Source organism: Armigeres subalbatus, chromosome 2 (genome assembly GCF_024139115.2).
Source record: "Armigeres subalbatus isolate Guangzhou_Male chromosome 2, GZ_Asu_2, whole genome shotgun sequence".
Lineage (NCBI taxonomy): Eukaryota > Metazoa > Arthropoda > Insecta > Diptera > Culicidae > Armigeres > Armigeres subalbatus.
Window position 1 is genome coordinate 275915349 of NC_085140.1, and position 16386 is coordinate 275931734.

Here is a 16386-nt window from a genome sequence, read left to right on the forward strand (position 1 = left end):
ACTGAGGGCAAACAGCGAACCTCATCGAATGCTATGCGAACGTGAAACAGTCACCATTTCGGCGTAGGGGCGAGATGAGCAGAAGGGTAGAAATCAAGAAAATAAAGAAATCAGCTAACCTTGACTTATATTTTGGCGTTGGACGGCTGCTAAGTTACAGTGTAAATATGCTGTTTTGCCGCATAGAGCTCTAACCTCGAAGGTATAGATCCAATGCAGTAACTAATAAATGGCACAATAGCTTTGACAAGGATTGATAAAAAATGCTGATTTGGTGATCAAGTTGCGGGAACATTGCCGGCAACGTTATCTGTACATGTTGAAATGATGTTGACTTGAGATACGATACGATCGTACAGTCGAAGGTGATGTGTGAGCATTTGATTGATGATTGATAGGTAATTATGGTTTTTATTTCCTTATTGGATAATTGGTTGGAACTTAGCACTTTGCATAATTGTATAGAAATCCCAGCAGACCTACCTCGATTCATATTTATAACAGTCAGTATTCTTTAGAAAAATTCAAAAAATGAACTGTCATACGATCCATCCACAGTTATGGAACACTTAACGACGTTCTCAACATTCAATTACTTCTATAGCGCCTCAAAATCAACCAATTGTAGATATTAATATCGTTAGGATCTAGACTTTTGACTCGCTATGAGATATTATAAGAAAATTCTTCTTCTTCTTCTTATTGGCATTACATCCCCACACTGGGGCAGAGCCGCCTGGCAGCTTAGTGTTCATTAAGCACTTCCACAGTTATTAACTTCGAGGTTTCTTAGCCAAGTTTACCATTTTTGCATTCGTATATCATGAGGCTAACACGATGATACTTTTATGCCCAGGGAAGTCGAGACAATTTCCAATCCGAAAATTGCCTAGACCGGCACCGGGAATCGAACCCAGCCACCCTCAGCATGGTCTTGCTTTGTAGCCGCGCGTCTTACCGCACGGCTAAGGAGGGACTGGATTTCAAATCTTCTTCATTCTTCCTTCTTTTTTTCTTTCTTCCTCCTATCTTATTTGTTCTTTCTTCTTCTTTCTTCGATATTCCTTTTTTCTTTCTTTTTCCTTCTTTCTTCCTTCATTTAGTCTTTTTCCTTCTTTATTCCTTCATCTTTCTTTCTTCTTTCTTCTTCTCTGTTCCTTGCTCCTTAATCCTTCTTTCTTCCTGTTTTCTTCTTCTTTCCTTTATTTCTTCTATCTTCCTTTTCCCTTTTACTTTTCCTTCTTTGTTCTTCCATTTTTCTTCTTTCTTCTTCCGTCTTCTAATTACCTTCTTCCTTCTACTTTATTCCTTATTTCTTCTTTCTTATTTCTTCTTCCTTGTTTCTTGTTCATTGTTCCTTTATCATACTTTTTCTTCCCTTTTAATTTCTGTTTTCTTCTTCCTTCTTTTTCCTCTTTCTTTTTCTTTTTCTTTTTTTTTCTTTCTTCCTTCTTCTTTTATATTTTTGCTTCTTCATTGGTCCTTCTTCGTTCTTCCATTTTTGTTCTTCCTTCTTCCAACTACCTTTCACCTTTCACCTTCTTCCGTGTTTCTTCGTTATTCCTTCTTCCATCTTCCTTCTTTCTTCCTCCCTGTCCTTTCTTGCTTCTTCTTTCTTACTTATTCTTCCCTCCATATTTCTTCCTTCTTACATCTTTATTCCTTCATTCTCTATCTTCCTTCTTTCTGCTCCTATCTCTCTTCTTCATACCTTACTTCTTTCTTCTTCCTAACTCTTTCTTTCTTCTCTCTTGCTCCTATTATCTTCTTCTTTCTATTTTCTGCCTTCTTATTCCTTCTCCATGTTTCCTCCTTCACCCGTCTTTCTTAATCACTCTTTCTTCCTCTTATTTCCTTCTTCTTTCTTTATTTATTCTTTTTTATTCTTCATTCTTTATCCTATATTTTTGCCTTTCTCGTACAACAAAGTTGTACCGAAAGGCTATATGTTTACTCCAAAAATAAACTTTTGATATACCAATCGATTCAGCTCGACGAACCAAGGTGATGAATGCATGTGCGTATATAGTTGTGTGTGTATGCGTACAAATCTTGTAGACACACTTTTTGGAACTTAGCATTACCCAATTTACTCGCAACAGGTTGCATTCGACGGGGAATGTGGTCCCATTGTTTGCTATTAAAAATTCGGAATTATTGAAAAATCATTAGTTTTTCCCATAGATCCCCCTTGGAAAAAAATAGCAGAGTAGAAGGCAGTTTCGGTGCGATATAAAGTTTTCTAAGGTGTGTATTTTAAAAGTAAAGTTAGAGAATGTACAATTTCTGGTGTAGTGAAAAAACTCATTTTGAGCTTGAGCTTGAGCTTGAGCTTGATTGACTGCTCGTAGTTGCTACTCCATTATGACCAGATCAGCTGTTCTTGCACAGGGAACCAACAGATGTTTGCTTGGGACTAGCACACATCTTCAATGTACAAGTACTGGTGATCTCATTTGTTAGGTCATACTGGCGCCTGCCACGTCAGAATGCAAGTCAATGTAGGGAAGGGGAGGAAATGATGATGCAATCACTCGCCCACTGCAAGCCGAATATACATCTGCACTTGCCACGAGTTCATGCGGAATTTGTTGGAATTTTTGGGTTAGGTTGGAGAGGCAGAGGTTCGTCTTGGTTAACGAGCTGCCAATGTGATAGATAGGAGAAGGTAACTGATGGAATTTCTAATTGGATGTAGGAAACGAGCTCTATAGTTCATTTCCAATTCTAGCAGATTACTGATAGAATACTCAAGTTGAAGGTATAGGAATAGTAATGGAAACGGTATGGAAGTCCATTTCCAGTTCTAGCGATTGCTAGAACATGAGAGATAAAGAGAAAGATACAAAGTAGGAGAATGGAACGGACCTGGGATTGAACCCACGACCTCCTGCGTATGAGGCAGAAGCAGTAGCCATATGACTACCAAGCCCGCTTGTAGTGAAAAAAAACTCATTTTAAAGAAAAATGGAGAGTACTTAAATCGTCTTAGACGGCTCATTTTATAATTTTATTTTCTATTTTCTTTAATCTAAATTGAATAGTTCGAGTAATTAATTTTTCACACAAGGCAAACGCTCTACTCTCGTGCAATTTACCTTAGTACTTAAAGGTAATTATTTATTGAATTCATTTATTTAACTGTTTTATACCTAAAGCTAAATTGGCAATTTATTACAACACGACCAGTGGTCTCTCAACGTTGAGAGTGGCGCATAAGCCACTAAATCTGCGGCAGTTTATCTAAAGCTTTTTACGAACGGTTACAATATAGACACTCAATATATTTGTTACATTGCGCTTGGAGGCCTTCAATGTGGTTTTAAAAAGTAAATTTTTTATCTAGGAGAAGTTCTAAATATTTAGCTTCGATAGACCAATAAATTGGAACCCCATTCATAGTGACAATATGTCTGCTAGAAGGTTTCAAATAAGAAGCTCTCGGCTTATGTGGGAAAATTATAAGCTGATTCTTGTAAGCATTCGTGGTAATTTTCCATTTTTGGAAGTAAGTGGCAAAAATATCCAAACTTTTTTGCAATCTATTACAACTGACACGAAGGCTTCGCCCTTTGGCGGAAATGCCCGTGTCATCTGCAAACAATGATTTTTGACACCCTGGTGGTAAATCAGGTAAGTCAGAAGTAAAAATGTTATACAATATGGACCCCAGGATGCTGCCTTGGGGAACACCAGCTCTTACAGATAATCTATCAGATTTCGAATTCTGCAGTGAGCGATCTGAAAAATAATTTTGGATCAGTTTAATAATGTACAGATGAAAATTTAAATTAATCAATTTCACAATCAACAAAAGCAACTCCAGTCGAATATCCTCCAGATTTGTGAAGCACATTTAAATTCCTAACTATTTTTTTTATAGAGGGATGAAGGCAAATCTGCATCCAGACACCTGAAATTATCACTCAGGGAGTGGGGTTGGCGCAGAAGGCAGAAGGCCAACTTGCCGGACCCACTAAACCCACCCAAGCAACAGAAGGTTACTTGAGTTACCCTCTCTAGTAGAGAGGTTTCTCTAGTAGTAGAGTCTCTACTAATACCCTGGTTCCCCCAGGAACTGCCTCCCAGCATTACTTCTGGGGGATAGGCAGTATTTAATGTTCTCGCTCATTCACGCTCACACAGGTACTCATCCCGTATGAGTCCTACTTGGTTGCTTTCTCTAATACACCCTCTGACATACCCTGACATTCTTTCTGACGCACCATATGAGTCTTATTTGGATGCTCACCACTGACATACCATGTGAGTCTAACTTGGGTGTTCAGTGCATTGCTAACCCTACCACCTGATTCACGCTCTAGTACACATATCTGAGACTTATTTGGCTGCTCACTCTAGCACACCCTGCCACTCCTCCTGACACACCATATGGGACTTACTTAGGTTCTCACTTCTGACATGCCATGTAAGTCTGACTTGGGTGCTGGCCCTTAACATACCACGCGAGGCTGACTTGGATGCTCACTCTACTCACCTCTGCCATGCCTCGGGGTGTCGATAGCGATAGGTATCAACAGTTCTACGCTACGACCCTCCTAAATACCACGACATATGCAGTCCATACTAACACCTATGCGGTCACTCTTCTGCCATGCTTCGTGGTGGCGACTGCGGTTGCCACCCGCTGGGACACTCGACACTCGACTGGGACACTCGACATGTACAAACCTCTCATTCACTTCCCCGCGCTCAGCCTGTTTTCGCTCTAACTAACCAATCACAAGTTGGTCATGCTTGTCGACTGCTACTCGACGCGCCAGATTATATGCCAGCTTCAGGCAATCTGAGTGGTTGCAGTCGAAACTGCGTTCCATTTCTCCACCGCTTGGCACGTCCTCTGGATAAGGGTATCCGGGGTTGTGTCCCGACCGCAAACGTCTAGCATAGCTCTTCTTTCGACGTCGGAACGAGGACATACGAACAGTATGTGCTCTGCAGTTTCGTCAACACCTGGGTAGTCAGGGCAGACGGGGCTCTCCGCGTGCCCAAACCTGTGGAGGTACTGCCGGAAGCAGCCATGCCTGACAGGAATTGTGTCAGATGGAAGTGAACTTTCCCATGGGGTCTCTCCACCCAGATCGATATGTTAGGTATCAGCCGGTGGGTCCAACTACCTTTGGAAGAGTTATCCCACTCGCGCTGCCATCTGGCAACCGAAGTCACCCTGATGCGTTCGCGGGCTTCTCTGGTGCCACGTAGCTCGAAACACTCCTCGTCTTCCCGGATGACCAGCCCGACTGGCATCATGCTCTCAAGCACACAAGCTGCATCGTGTGATATCGTGCGGTAGGCTGATATCACTCTGAGACACATTAAACGGTACATGCTCTCCAGCTTCCGCAGGTAACTGGTTACCCCTAGAGCTCTCGCCCAGGACGGGCCGCCGTATCTAAGAATAGATACGGCAACGCCTGCCAGTAGCCTACGTCTACTGGCACACATCTTGGAATTGTTGAACATCATCCTCGCACGCGTAATCGACATGGCTGGCGAAGGTCATCTTGTCGTCTATTACGACCCCAAGGAGCTTCAAACTCCGCTTTGATGCGATCGCGACTTCATCCACGTGAATCACTGCATATTGAACCGACTTGCGGTTGTTGACGATAACCACCTCCGTCTTATGTTGAGCGAGCTGCAGGCCTCTAGCGCTCGTCCAATCCTCCACCGTGCTAATCGCGTGTGCTGCGGTCAGTTTTATCTCGGGAGTTGACTCCCCGTAGACCTCCAAGGTTACGTCATCTGCGAAACCGACGATCTTAACACCAGGAGGGAACTTTAGCTTCACAACCCCGTCATACATAAGGTTCCATACCTTGCGGAACTCCTGCGGTAATAGGTACGCTTCTCTGACCGGCATCGGTATCGTATAATAGTACACGGTTCTGGAAATAGCTTTCCAAAATCCGGTACAGGCCCACCGGCAGGCTAAGCCGGTGTAACGTGAGCGCGATGGCATTCTAGCTTGCGCTGTTGAATGCGTTCTTCACATCAAGTGTCACCAACGCACAGTATCGAATACCTCGCCTTTTCAGTTGGATCGCTATCTCAGCGGTCTTTACCTTCGAGTTAATAGCGTCCATCGTGGACTTACCCTTACGAAAACCGAACTGGTTGCTAGACAGGCCGTTCGTACCCTCTGAGTACGGGGTCAGCCTGTTGAGGATGATCCTCTCTAGCAACTTACCCGTCGTGTCTTTAAGGCAGATTGGTCTATGCGCCGATGGGTCGACCGGCGGCTTCCCGGCCTTCGGCTACAACACCAGTTTCTGTCTTTTCCATCTTTCGGGGAATCTACACTCATCTAGGCATCTCTGCATAGCTAGCCTAAACATGTTCGGGTTCGCTATGATTGCTGCCTTGAGAGCGCTGTTCGGAACTCCATCAGGCCCTGAAGCTTTGTTCGTTACCAGGGATTTGGCCACCTCGAGTAACTCTTCGTTCCCTACCGGAGCCACCATTTCGGCCGCACCCATATTGCCTTGTGGTGCAGGAGGCCAGGGACTTGTGGCTCGGGACGGGAATAGTACCTCGATAATCCTCGCCAACCTATCCGGGGACCGTTCAGGGGGTGAAGAGCTCCCTTTGGTCTTGGCCATCACTATCCTGTAGGCGTCACCCCACGGATTCGCGTTGGCTCCTTCGCATAGGTTGTTGAAACACGCTCTCTTACTGCTCTTGATGGCCTTGTTAAAGGCCAGTTTCGCAGCTCGAAACACTTCACGGCGGTCCGCTCTTTCATCCTCGGTGCGGGCACGTTGCATCCTTCGTCTAGCCTTGAGGCAGATTGATCGAAAAGCCGCAATCTCGGGATTCCACCAGTATACAGGCTGTTTACCATTTCTCGGTAGGGCTTTACTAGAAATGGTGGCGTCACACGCATCCCCGCTTAGACCTTCAGTGTTGGCTTCCAGTCCCAGCCCTAATAAAAAATCCCAAAAGAATTACAATAGAAATTATTGTGACAGTACGCTGAAATGAATAGTAATTCCATTAAACTCTATTGTGGATCACAATAGAATAGCATTAAAGACTATTGTTTTCCACCATTGAGCCTATTGTAAATGGCAGTTTTACAATAGAAAATAGGGGTTGTTATGTATCTTTACAATAAAAAAATCGATTTTTTCTCGAGCAAATTTTTGACATTACAATTGAATTTATTGTAATTCTATTGCCGACACTTTACTGGCAATAGAATTTATTGTACAACTGTTGGAATAACAATTTGGCACTTTAATTGGTATGATATAAAAACAATAGAATTTAATGCTCATCAATAAAATGTATTGTAATTCTATAATATTTTATTGCAACTCTATTGTATTTTTTATCCGGGAGGGCCGCGGTGAAAACTACAATAGAACACACCATTGAACTTAGCTATCGCGACACCCTCAGCAGAGGAGTGTACCACCTCTTGGATCGGGTACCGTCCCGTCGTGCAAATAGCCGCCATCCTAGACCCGTCCGCCACCCAATTGCCGTTATTGACAGGGACGTTGTACGGGTCGGACAGAAGGGTGACATCAGTCCTCGACTCCGAGACCGACTGCCACAACAGCTGCTGGGCAGTTGCACAGTGGTTAAGATTCAGCTGTGTTACTTGCACGGCTACTTCTTGTTTGTCTCCCCGATGGGACATGAAGATCCACCCATGAAGTGGTTACAGGCTTGCTTTTTGCTGGCGCAGATAAGGCACTTTGGTGCCTTATCACATTCATGCGCCTTGTGCCCTTCCCAACCACAACGACGACACAGGTTGCTACGGTCTGGGCCCTTACAGTTGTAGGACTTGTGTCCTAACTCTAATCTAAGCACCGATAGCACCTGTCCACTGAAGGCAGCTGGAGTTTGCTAACTGGGCATACTGATCAGCCGATCTTCAACTTCCCTCGCTCCATTACCTTTTTGGCTTCCGCAACCGGTAATCTAAGGTACACACTTAAATCATTTCACAGATTTCGGTGCATTTTGCTTCAATTCACCGAAATCTCAATAGCAGTTTTGTTCGGTAATTTTTTCACAAAATCTTCGGCGAGTTTTCCTTTGTTCAACTGTCAAAACCACCGAAAATCTGTAAAAATATTCACCGAACAGTTCTGCTGCTGAGATTTCGGTGAAATTTCATAGAAATCTGCGATTTATTTTAAGTGTGTAGGCTACCTGCGTGCCAAAGGGACCACCTCTTACGCGTACAGAGGTCTTGTCGACCTCTGTACCGCACTGGTCTCTGACGGCAGAGACGACGTCGCTCGCTTTCGTGACCTCGTCCAGTTGCTTGCACTGGAGGGTCACTTTCGCCCCCAACTACCTCACCTCGGCGTCGTCACCCAAGACCTCTTGGGCCAGCTTCCTGTAGTCAGTCCCACTAGCCTGCGGCCCGCGTTTCAGAACCAAGATCTTTTCACCGGCCTTGGTGCGTCTGACGCTTCGCACGTCCCGACCCAGCGCCGAAAGCTTTTCGGCCGCCCGCATCGATTTAAGGACTTCAGCGTTCTTTGCCTTATCAGTTTTCACCAACAAAGCCTCGCCTCTGTCCTTAGCTTTCTTTACGGGTTGAGATACGTTCGATTTCCGCTTTGCCCTACTGACCAGCTGTCGGTCCTTTGTGCCGATGACGCAGGCTGGCTGGTACCCTCTTGCGGCCTGGCGACTGGTTGATGCCTTTCGCCTTTTTGGGCCGAGAAGTCACCTTCTCGGGTCGACGCCCTTCGGACTCCTCCGCCCAGACGACGTTTGGCCTTTACGGTTACACGTCGTTTGGCTTTGCTCTAAGCGCCTTCGACGGATTGCTGCCTGAGCCGTTTCGGGTTAGGCGCAGTCTTTTCTTCATTGGCCGTCAAGGCGAAATCAATCGCCTCTTGGGCCATGGTTGCTCCTCCAAGGAAGAAGAAGGCATCGGTTTGAGCACCTTTGTCGGCCTTCTCTCTTCCCACCACCCGCCTGATAAACGCATCCTGTTCTTGTCTTGCGACTCGAACAGCCTGGCGAAGCATCCGAAGGTTCTGTTTCAGTTCCTTACTGATGTTCTGCCTTGCGTTCGCGAACTCGATGATATCATCGAGTTACTCGGCGACCACCCGCATCCCGCATACCCTGTCACAAGTGGGGAGACTCCGGTGCTGCTAGTCTGTCACTCCGCTCTCCGCCTCCTTGGGAGGAGACCTCGCCAATCTCCCTTCACCACCTCCATGCTTAACGCATCATCAAAAGAGTTAATTGGTTTTGCTTCACTCATTGTAACTGGGTCCCCCTTACGGCATGCAGGGAGGCCATGCAAGGGTTGACACTTTCGTGTTCCTAACTCTTAACAACTGAAGAGTGGTTGAATGCCCATGGCGAAAACTAAATTGCTCATCAGCAAAAATAGAATTGTCATTAAAAAAATCTTTTCAAGCAGTTTTCTCTTCGCGTTTACTCTGGCTCGCTTCTTAAATATTTTTTTTGAAACTCATTTGGCATAAAAAAAATTCGATCTCGAAAAAAATTCCCAACAATTTTGGAATAGACTTGTGCGCCGTTGCCGCCGACGCTTATTGACGTACGCCGACGCCGGTCGAGTTGTCGGCGGCGCGCCATACGCCGGAGGGCTCCACGCCGCCGAATTTCGTATTTCACGCCGATGATATGCCAACACAGAAATCACAGTATGCATTACGTTTGCATCTGTCGAATCAAGGCAGTTTATCAGGCATTATAACTTATTATACCTTTAGCAAATTTGTCTGCTTTTAACTCTGTCACTGTTACCCGCATTGACGTGTTAAATGTTAGCTTATCTAAGAACCAAAGGAAGTGCTGGAGGAAGATCTATAAGCACACCAAAATTTCATTTCTCGTTCCAGAAAAATAGTTTGCTGGATTTAAAACAGCAATAAAGTTGTTTGCTGAAATCCAGCAATCGCTTGAACGATTTACTGAAAATCAGCAAGAGTCGAGTTACTGCTGGAAATCCAGCAAATGTGAAAATCTGTCAAATTGAAGTCATGAGAATGGAGATTATAACACGAAGGAAAAAACACAGTCGCCAAATTTTCTGTATTTCGGCATGTTTGAGTAAGTTGCATTTTTTTATTTAAAAGTTTAGAATCCATTATCCATACACAGAAATAAGACAACATATATCATCTCGAAGAATTGTGAAGCGAATAAAGTGTGACCCATTTTTTAAGCGGGCAGGAAGACGACACATTAAAGTGCTTTTTGCAATCGGCAAGGATGTGCAAGGATACATCACAGAGAACAGACATGGAGGCTCGAACAAAATTTCTTGCAAAACATGTGTAAACAAACACACCGAACCGCAACGCCATCGACGTCGACATTGCAACTCACAATCTCATTTTGACAACACGATGGCGCTGGTATGCTCTTGCATGCATAACGACACTAGCGCACAGTGGCATTTTTTGATGACGCTAGTGCTGATTATGCAGGGGATAATGGCGACATTCCAAAGTTATTTCAAATTTAACAGTAAAAAGTTATCACAACATGGTGAGTGCAGCTTCAACGTCTGTTCTCTGTGGATACATGTTGACTTTTTGCGGCATCAGAGTCGAGCCTCTCAAAACTAGTTGCCCAAGGAAATATGGAAGCACGAAAAGGATATGCCGAAAGAGCTAGCCCTGGCCCTTATACAGGCTCTGAAGAACACGAACCGACAATCACTCTTTTGGGGCACGCCAGTTCGTTGCATATTATCGTTTGCCGCATGAAAGCCAACAATTCCGTAGGGGAGAACGGTCCAAAATGCACCCCTTAAGCTTTTTCGATGTTTTCGCCCATATTAACAAAAATATCCAACAATTTCAACGTATAGGTGCAAAATTTACAAACCCAGCTACATTTCACAATGATCTCCTATTCAAAACAATAAGATTTTCATGACTTTCTAACGCATTTAAAAAATGTTTTAAAAAAAGGCCTGGGGTAAATCAAAAGATATTTTAGTTACTAGATAAAGATTGTCGCTTCGGTTCCCTTTGTTCTGCTGTCCGAAACATGTGTGGTACATACCTGTCATATCGTATGAATTTTCCTTCTTTGACATTTAGCTCCCCCATCCTCGTCAGCAAGAGCTGTTCCGGACAGCGATGACAGCGACAATCTTTATCTAGTAACTAAAATATCTTTTGGTAAAACGCCCGAAAGTAAGTGGTCTAAAATGACTCAATTGCATGTAAAATTAAGGTGAACGCATGGTTGTTTGTTTTTTCTTGATGGATTGAGCTACAATCTTACAGATGTGGTGGAAAAATAGCAAATCTTTAAATTTGAGTAAATATGAAGAGATTTTGCCATTTTTTTTTCCAATGGAGCTCAATGATGGATAACTAATTATGAATTGTAATGGTAATATTCGTTCATAAATGTACTACAACAGATTATATGAGTGATTTTATGAGTGAGGCCATTTTGCCCCTGGGGTGCATTTTGGACCATTCTCCCCTAACAGAAACTAAAACTAACCAAAATATTTATACTACTTTTACTTATTTGTATACATAAATGATAAAAATGAACATTAAAATTGAAGCATGGTATCATCATGCAAGAGCATACCAGCGCCATCGTGTTGTCAAAATGAGATTGTGATTTGCAATGTCGACGTCGATGGCGTTGAGGTTGGGTGTGTTTGTTTACACATGTTTTACAAGAAATTTTGTTCGATCCTCCATATGTCTGTTCTCTGTGGTGTACCCATCTACATGGGTAGACATTTTTAAATGTATTCCAAAAAGTAGCTCTGAAGAAATTCCTGTTGTAATTGTCAGAATTAATCTTGGAAAAAAAATTGAAAGAATTTCCAGAAGAATTCTTTAAGAAATTTCCTAAGGTACTGAGAATTTCCGAAGCAATTCCCGAGGAAAATTTCAAAGAAAAACCTGGATTCATTTGTGGAGTTTTTTTTCAAGGAATTCCTGGAGAAATTCCTGATCGAATTCCTGACGGAATTTTTAAAGTATACTAGAATGAGTTTCTTAATGCCGTAATATATTTCCTAGGGAATTATTTAATGTATTTACGAAAAAAAATCTGTAGAAATTTTGCAGTAAATTCCCAAGGAATTTTTGAATATCCGACATCTCATGGAGTCAAAACTGAGTTTGTTTTACTACTGTCCGGATTTTTCGGGATCGGATCGGAAGTGGGGCTGGGTCGGCCACACTCTACGTAGGGGCGGAAACGAAATCTGTAAGCAAGCATTAGACTGGAACCCAGCGGGACATCGCAGCAGAGGCAGACCCAGAGGCTCATGGCGGCGAAGCCTCAATAAAGAAATAAAAGAAGTCGACCGAAATCTAACCTGGCAACAGGTTAAAGCGATAGCCGGGCATCGCTCAGGATGGAGATCTTTCAAGTCGGCCCTTTGCACCACCGGAGGTGTACAGGATCCATAAGTAAGTAAGTAAGTGTCCGGATTTTTGAATAATTTTTTTGTAGAAATATAGGAATTTTTATTTATATTTCAATAGCTATTTGTTCCTTCGTAACTTACTTTCAGAATTACTTTGGATCTTCCTGTTTAAATACATTTAAAAATTCTGTTCAAAAACCTTTTCAAATTTCTTTCGGTTATTCCTTCAAGAATTGAGTCGGAAATTCCTCCAGAAATTTCTTCGAAAATCTTTTTAGAAAACCCACCAAAAATTCATTTTAATTTTTTTTCCTTTGCAACTTCCAAAACGAATTCTAATCTTGAGGAAATGAGCTTTCAAAAAAATTTCCAAAGTTAGAAAGAATACCAAAAATATCATCCTACAAACTATTTTTTTTATTTCTGTAGCTCGGCAAAAATCCGCACATCCGTGCACCAGTAAAATATAAAACTGATATTTCGGCAAAAATTACGTCCACCCTCTCCTCCTTATGAAATTTTCGTGTTTCACGGAAGGTCTGAGCTTTTTGAGGAGTACCTGAGACTTCAAAGAAAGCTAAACAATATCTTTAAGGCTAAAAACGTAGTTACTGGCGACGTTTTGTCGAGGGACTTTATGACAAAACTCTGGAGAACTGTTCCCAACATGCGGAACCGCATTTCCGCATTTTTCAACGAAGTGAGTGAAGAATATTCCAATCGATGGATATTCAACTTCGCAAGAAAGATCTGTCCAGATTCCGTACCAGCTGAACCACTATTTCAGGAATCAACGCTTGATCCCGGTTCTTTGGGTGGACTATGCTGGAACTATCTAGTATCTACATCTCTTCTTTTATCAAACAATTTTTCTCCTACATCAAATTCAATCTTCTTAAAAACCTCCCAGATATCGCTAAAAGACGTTTACTTGACCTGTACAACTATTTCATGGAGTACAACATTGTACCATCAGAATGGCGACAGGTCAAGGTACTAATTATTCAAAACCCTGGGAAACCAGCGTCTGATCATAACTCATACCAACCGATTGCCATGATATCGTGCAAGAGTAAATTATTGGAGAAAATGATCCTTTCAAGAATTGACCATTGGGTCGAGAAAAATGCATTACTATCAAATACCTACTCAGTTTGTTTTTTAAAAAGATAAAGGAACAAATGATTGTCTAGCGTTGCTCTCTTAAGATATAAAGCTGGCCTATGCGCACAAGGAGCAATGGGCTTCAGTATTCTTGGATATTAAGGGCACTTTAGATTCAGTTTCCATAAGGTTCTGTTAGACAATCTGCACAGTAGTGGATTACCCGTCATTTTAAATAATTTCTTGTACAATTTGTTGTCAGTGAAACATATGAACTTTTCTCTTGGCACTCTGACAACTTCCAGAAATAGCTATATGGGCATTCCCCAGGGATCATGAAAAAAAGACCCTTCATAGACTGAGTGGTTGGCGCAGTGCAGCCAAACAGCGAGCTGAATGGAGACGACTGTCATGCCTCTTATGCGGTCTTAGTCTGAATTAACAATTGTGATAAATAACAAATTAGTTTAAATACCATAAAGGAAATTTTCATGTCGTTGGCTTATTTATTTCCTTGATTTCCTTTCTGATCTCTCTCTCATTTTTTGTGATTCCCTACTTTTTGACCTACTTCTTTTCCTCTTCCTGTATTTGCCTTTCTTCCTATCAGAGGATCGACTACGACTTCGACTGTGTCGTTTTCTCGATTCTTTACGGCGTTCCCGCGATCGGTGCCTAGATCGGCTACGGCTTCGCGATTTTTTGCCATTACTTCGGGACTTCCTGGTTGACCTGCTTGACGCTCGACTTCGAGATCGGTCACTGCGACGATCATCAAATGCCGTAGTATGCATCTTCGACTCAGATGTGTGGAGTTCAACTTCGGGTGTTTCTGACCATCGCCAGTTGGTTCGTTGCCGGTGAGGTATATCAATATCGTCCCATGATCTAAAAAACAAAACTATGAATTACCGTATTCGAGTTTGACTGCAAAATGAGTCATACTTCTCAACAAGCTGAGACCGTTGAGACATTCTTTGTGATTGTCTGGCCGATTGCAACTCTTTAAAATGGTCATACCGATATTTTGCCACAGGATTTACAAGCAAATGCAAGTAATTGCACGATTTACCCTTCTGACAGCGTGACCTCTCAAATAGTCCTACGAATTGCAAATGATTTCACTCATATAACATGTTAGCATAGATTCTTCAGGACGGATAAACATATATTAGGTTAAGGTAAATATACTGTTGAACAATTGTTTTAATATTTAAATGAATCGGTTTTGAAAAAGGATACGTTTCGTTCAATTTACCACAAACAGCTGCAGTCCAGGTGATGGGTGAACGAAACTCGACGCGAAGTTGTTTCGAAGCGTAGAATCGACCCTTCATTCGGTGGTAGGATTTTGCAGCATCTCTAGAAGTGAAATGAGTATGAATATGCGTTATAGCAACACAGGTGCCTGAGCAGATGACTAGTTATTATTGAATTTCGAGAGATTTTATAAATATCGGATGATTAATATTTTACGAGAAAATTTCTTTGAAACTGGTCGAGTTAAGTAATTTAAACAAAATATCAAAATCTATCTAAAATGCAAGAAGCTCATGGAAACTGGAGACGAGTAGTCGTGATAGGCATATTTTGCATACTATAGACAGCTATAGACAATGAGTTTTTGTACCGAATACAGCGAAATTGGATCAGTAAAAAAGTAAAGAGAGAATAAAGAGAGGTAAACAGTAAACTGTGGGTACTCACCTTAACTTTGCGTATTGTACATAAACATTTCCTCGCAGATGTGGCTCGTAGTTGCGAGTAACAAATATTCCAGCAATTTTGCCAAACGATTCGAACTCTTCAATTATATCAAAAAAGAATTCCTTATAACAGCGGTATAATTCATCGTCGTCAAATTCTATGCTCGAATCCAGACCGTATTCTGGATGCTGCTGATGATCCAATGCCGGATGGGCAAAAAAGTTGGGAAGAAGAAGAAGCTACCAAATAAAAAAGGGTAAACGAGAAGCTTAATTACACAAAGGTGCTATATGCAAACCTCACTTAGACCAGGAGTGGCATGATCCGACGAGCATCTTGCACCATAACGGCATGCGCCAACCTTTTTGAAAAACACGCAAGCATTTCCACCCGGTCTTGAATGAACGGACTCACACAACGTCGGTAAATGGTCGTCTATGCCTACTAAATATTCAGCAAACATTCGCTCCCGTTCCTGTTGTTTCTTCCGGAACTCCTCCATCAGCCGCTCTTTCTCTGCTTTGGCATCCCTAGCTTTTCGCTCCATTTCTTCGAATTCCTTCCTTATCCGCTCACGTTTCTCTTTCTCTTCCTGCTGTTCAACCTCCATCTTTCGACGCGTTTCAGCAAAGTCAGCTTGAGCTTCCTTTTCCCGGTCCATCCACAAGGCATTTTCGTAACGACGACGTTCCTCCTGTTGTTGCAATAGCTCGAACTCCAGAAGTTCCTTCTCACGAAGATATGCCACATAGTCGGGATCCAAAAGTCTGAGTTCTTCCGCTTCAGCTGCAGCATTATCTCGTGACTGGGAAATTTTCTGTCGAATTCGTTTCCGGCGTAACTTTTTGCGCAGCTTGCGCCATTCCTTGTGACTATCGTAAGTTGAGCTTTGGTCTACATTCATGTTTTGATTTTGTGTTTGAACATACCTGATATTGCTGGATTTTTGGGTGTTGATCATGGCACAAGTAAACCTATAAACTACTCTGATTACCAAAAATTGTTGTTTAAAAAAATGCACAGATTGTATTTTTATTTTCCTGTTCTGCTACTGCTTCTGTTTTTGCGAAACTTTTGGTGAAATGTCATGTGGAGATGGATTCTACAAATTACACGCTCATTTATTTTTACTCAACGAGTAAGTACACGGACACATAAATCAACACAAAATCTGAGTTGAAAATAAA

The 16386-nt window shown here is 42.4% G+C and overlaps 1 protein-coding gene across 2 annotated transcripts; it reads right to left on the bottom strand.

Moving 5' to 3' along the window:
• Positions 1–13978: 13978 nt before the first annotated feature.
• On the bottom strand, positions 13979–16277 carry LOC134216391 (U2 small nuclear ribonucleoprotein auxiliary factor 35 kDa subunit-related protein 2). Of its 2 annotated transcripts, XM_062695291.1 has the most exons (6): positions 16129–16277; positions 15498–16071; positions 15200–15438; positions 14751–14854; positions 14438–14594; positions 13979–14380 (listed from the first exon to the last, which is right to left on the bottom strand). In XM_062695291.1, exons 1-6 carry the CDS (start codon positions 16158–16160, stop codon positions 13999–14001), a joined length of 1488 nt encoding a protein of 495 aa, XP_062551275.1. In that variant the 5' UTR covers positions 16161–16277; the 3' UTR covers positions 13979–13998. The 2 variants fall into 2 exon arrangements, with proteins under 2 accessions (XP_062551275.1, XP_062551276.1); XM_062695292.1 differs by lacking the exon at positions 13979–14380 and having other exon boundaries at positions 14452–14641; positions 14735–14854.
• Positions 16278–16386: the final 109 nt, after the last annotated feature.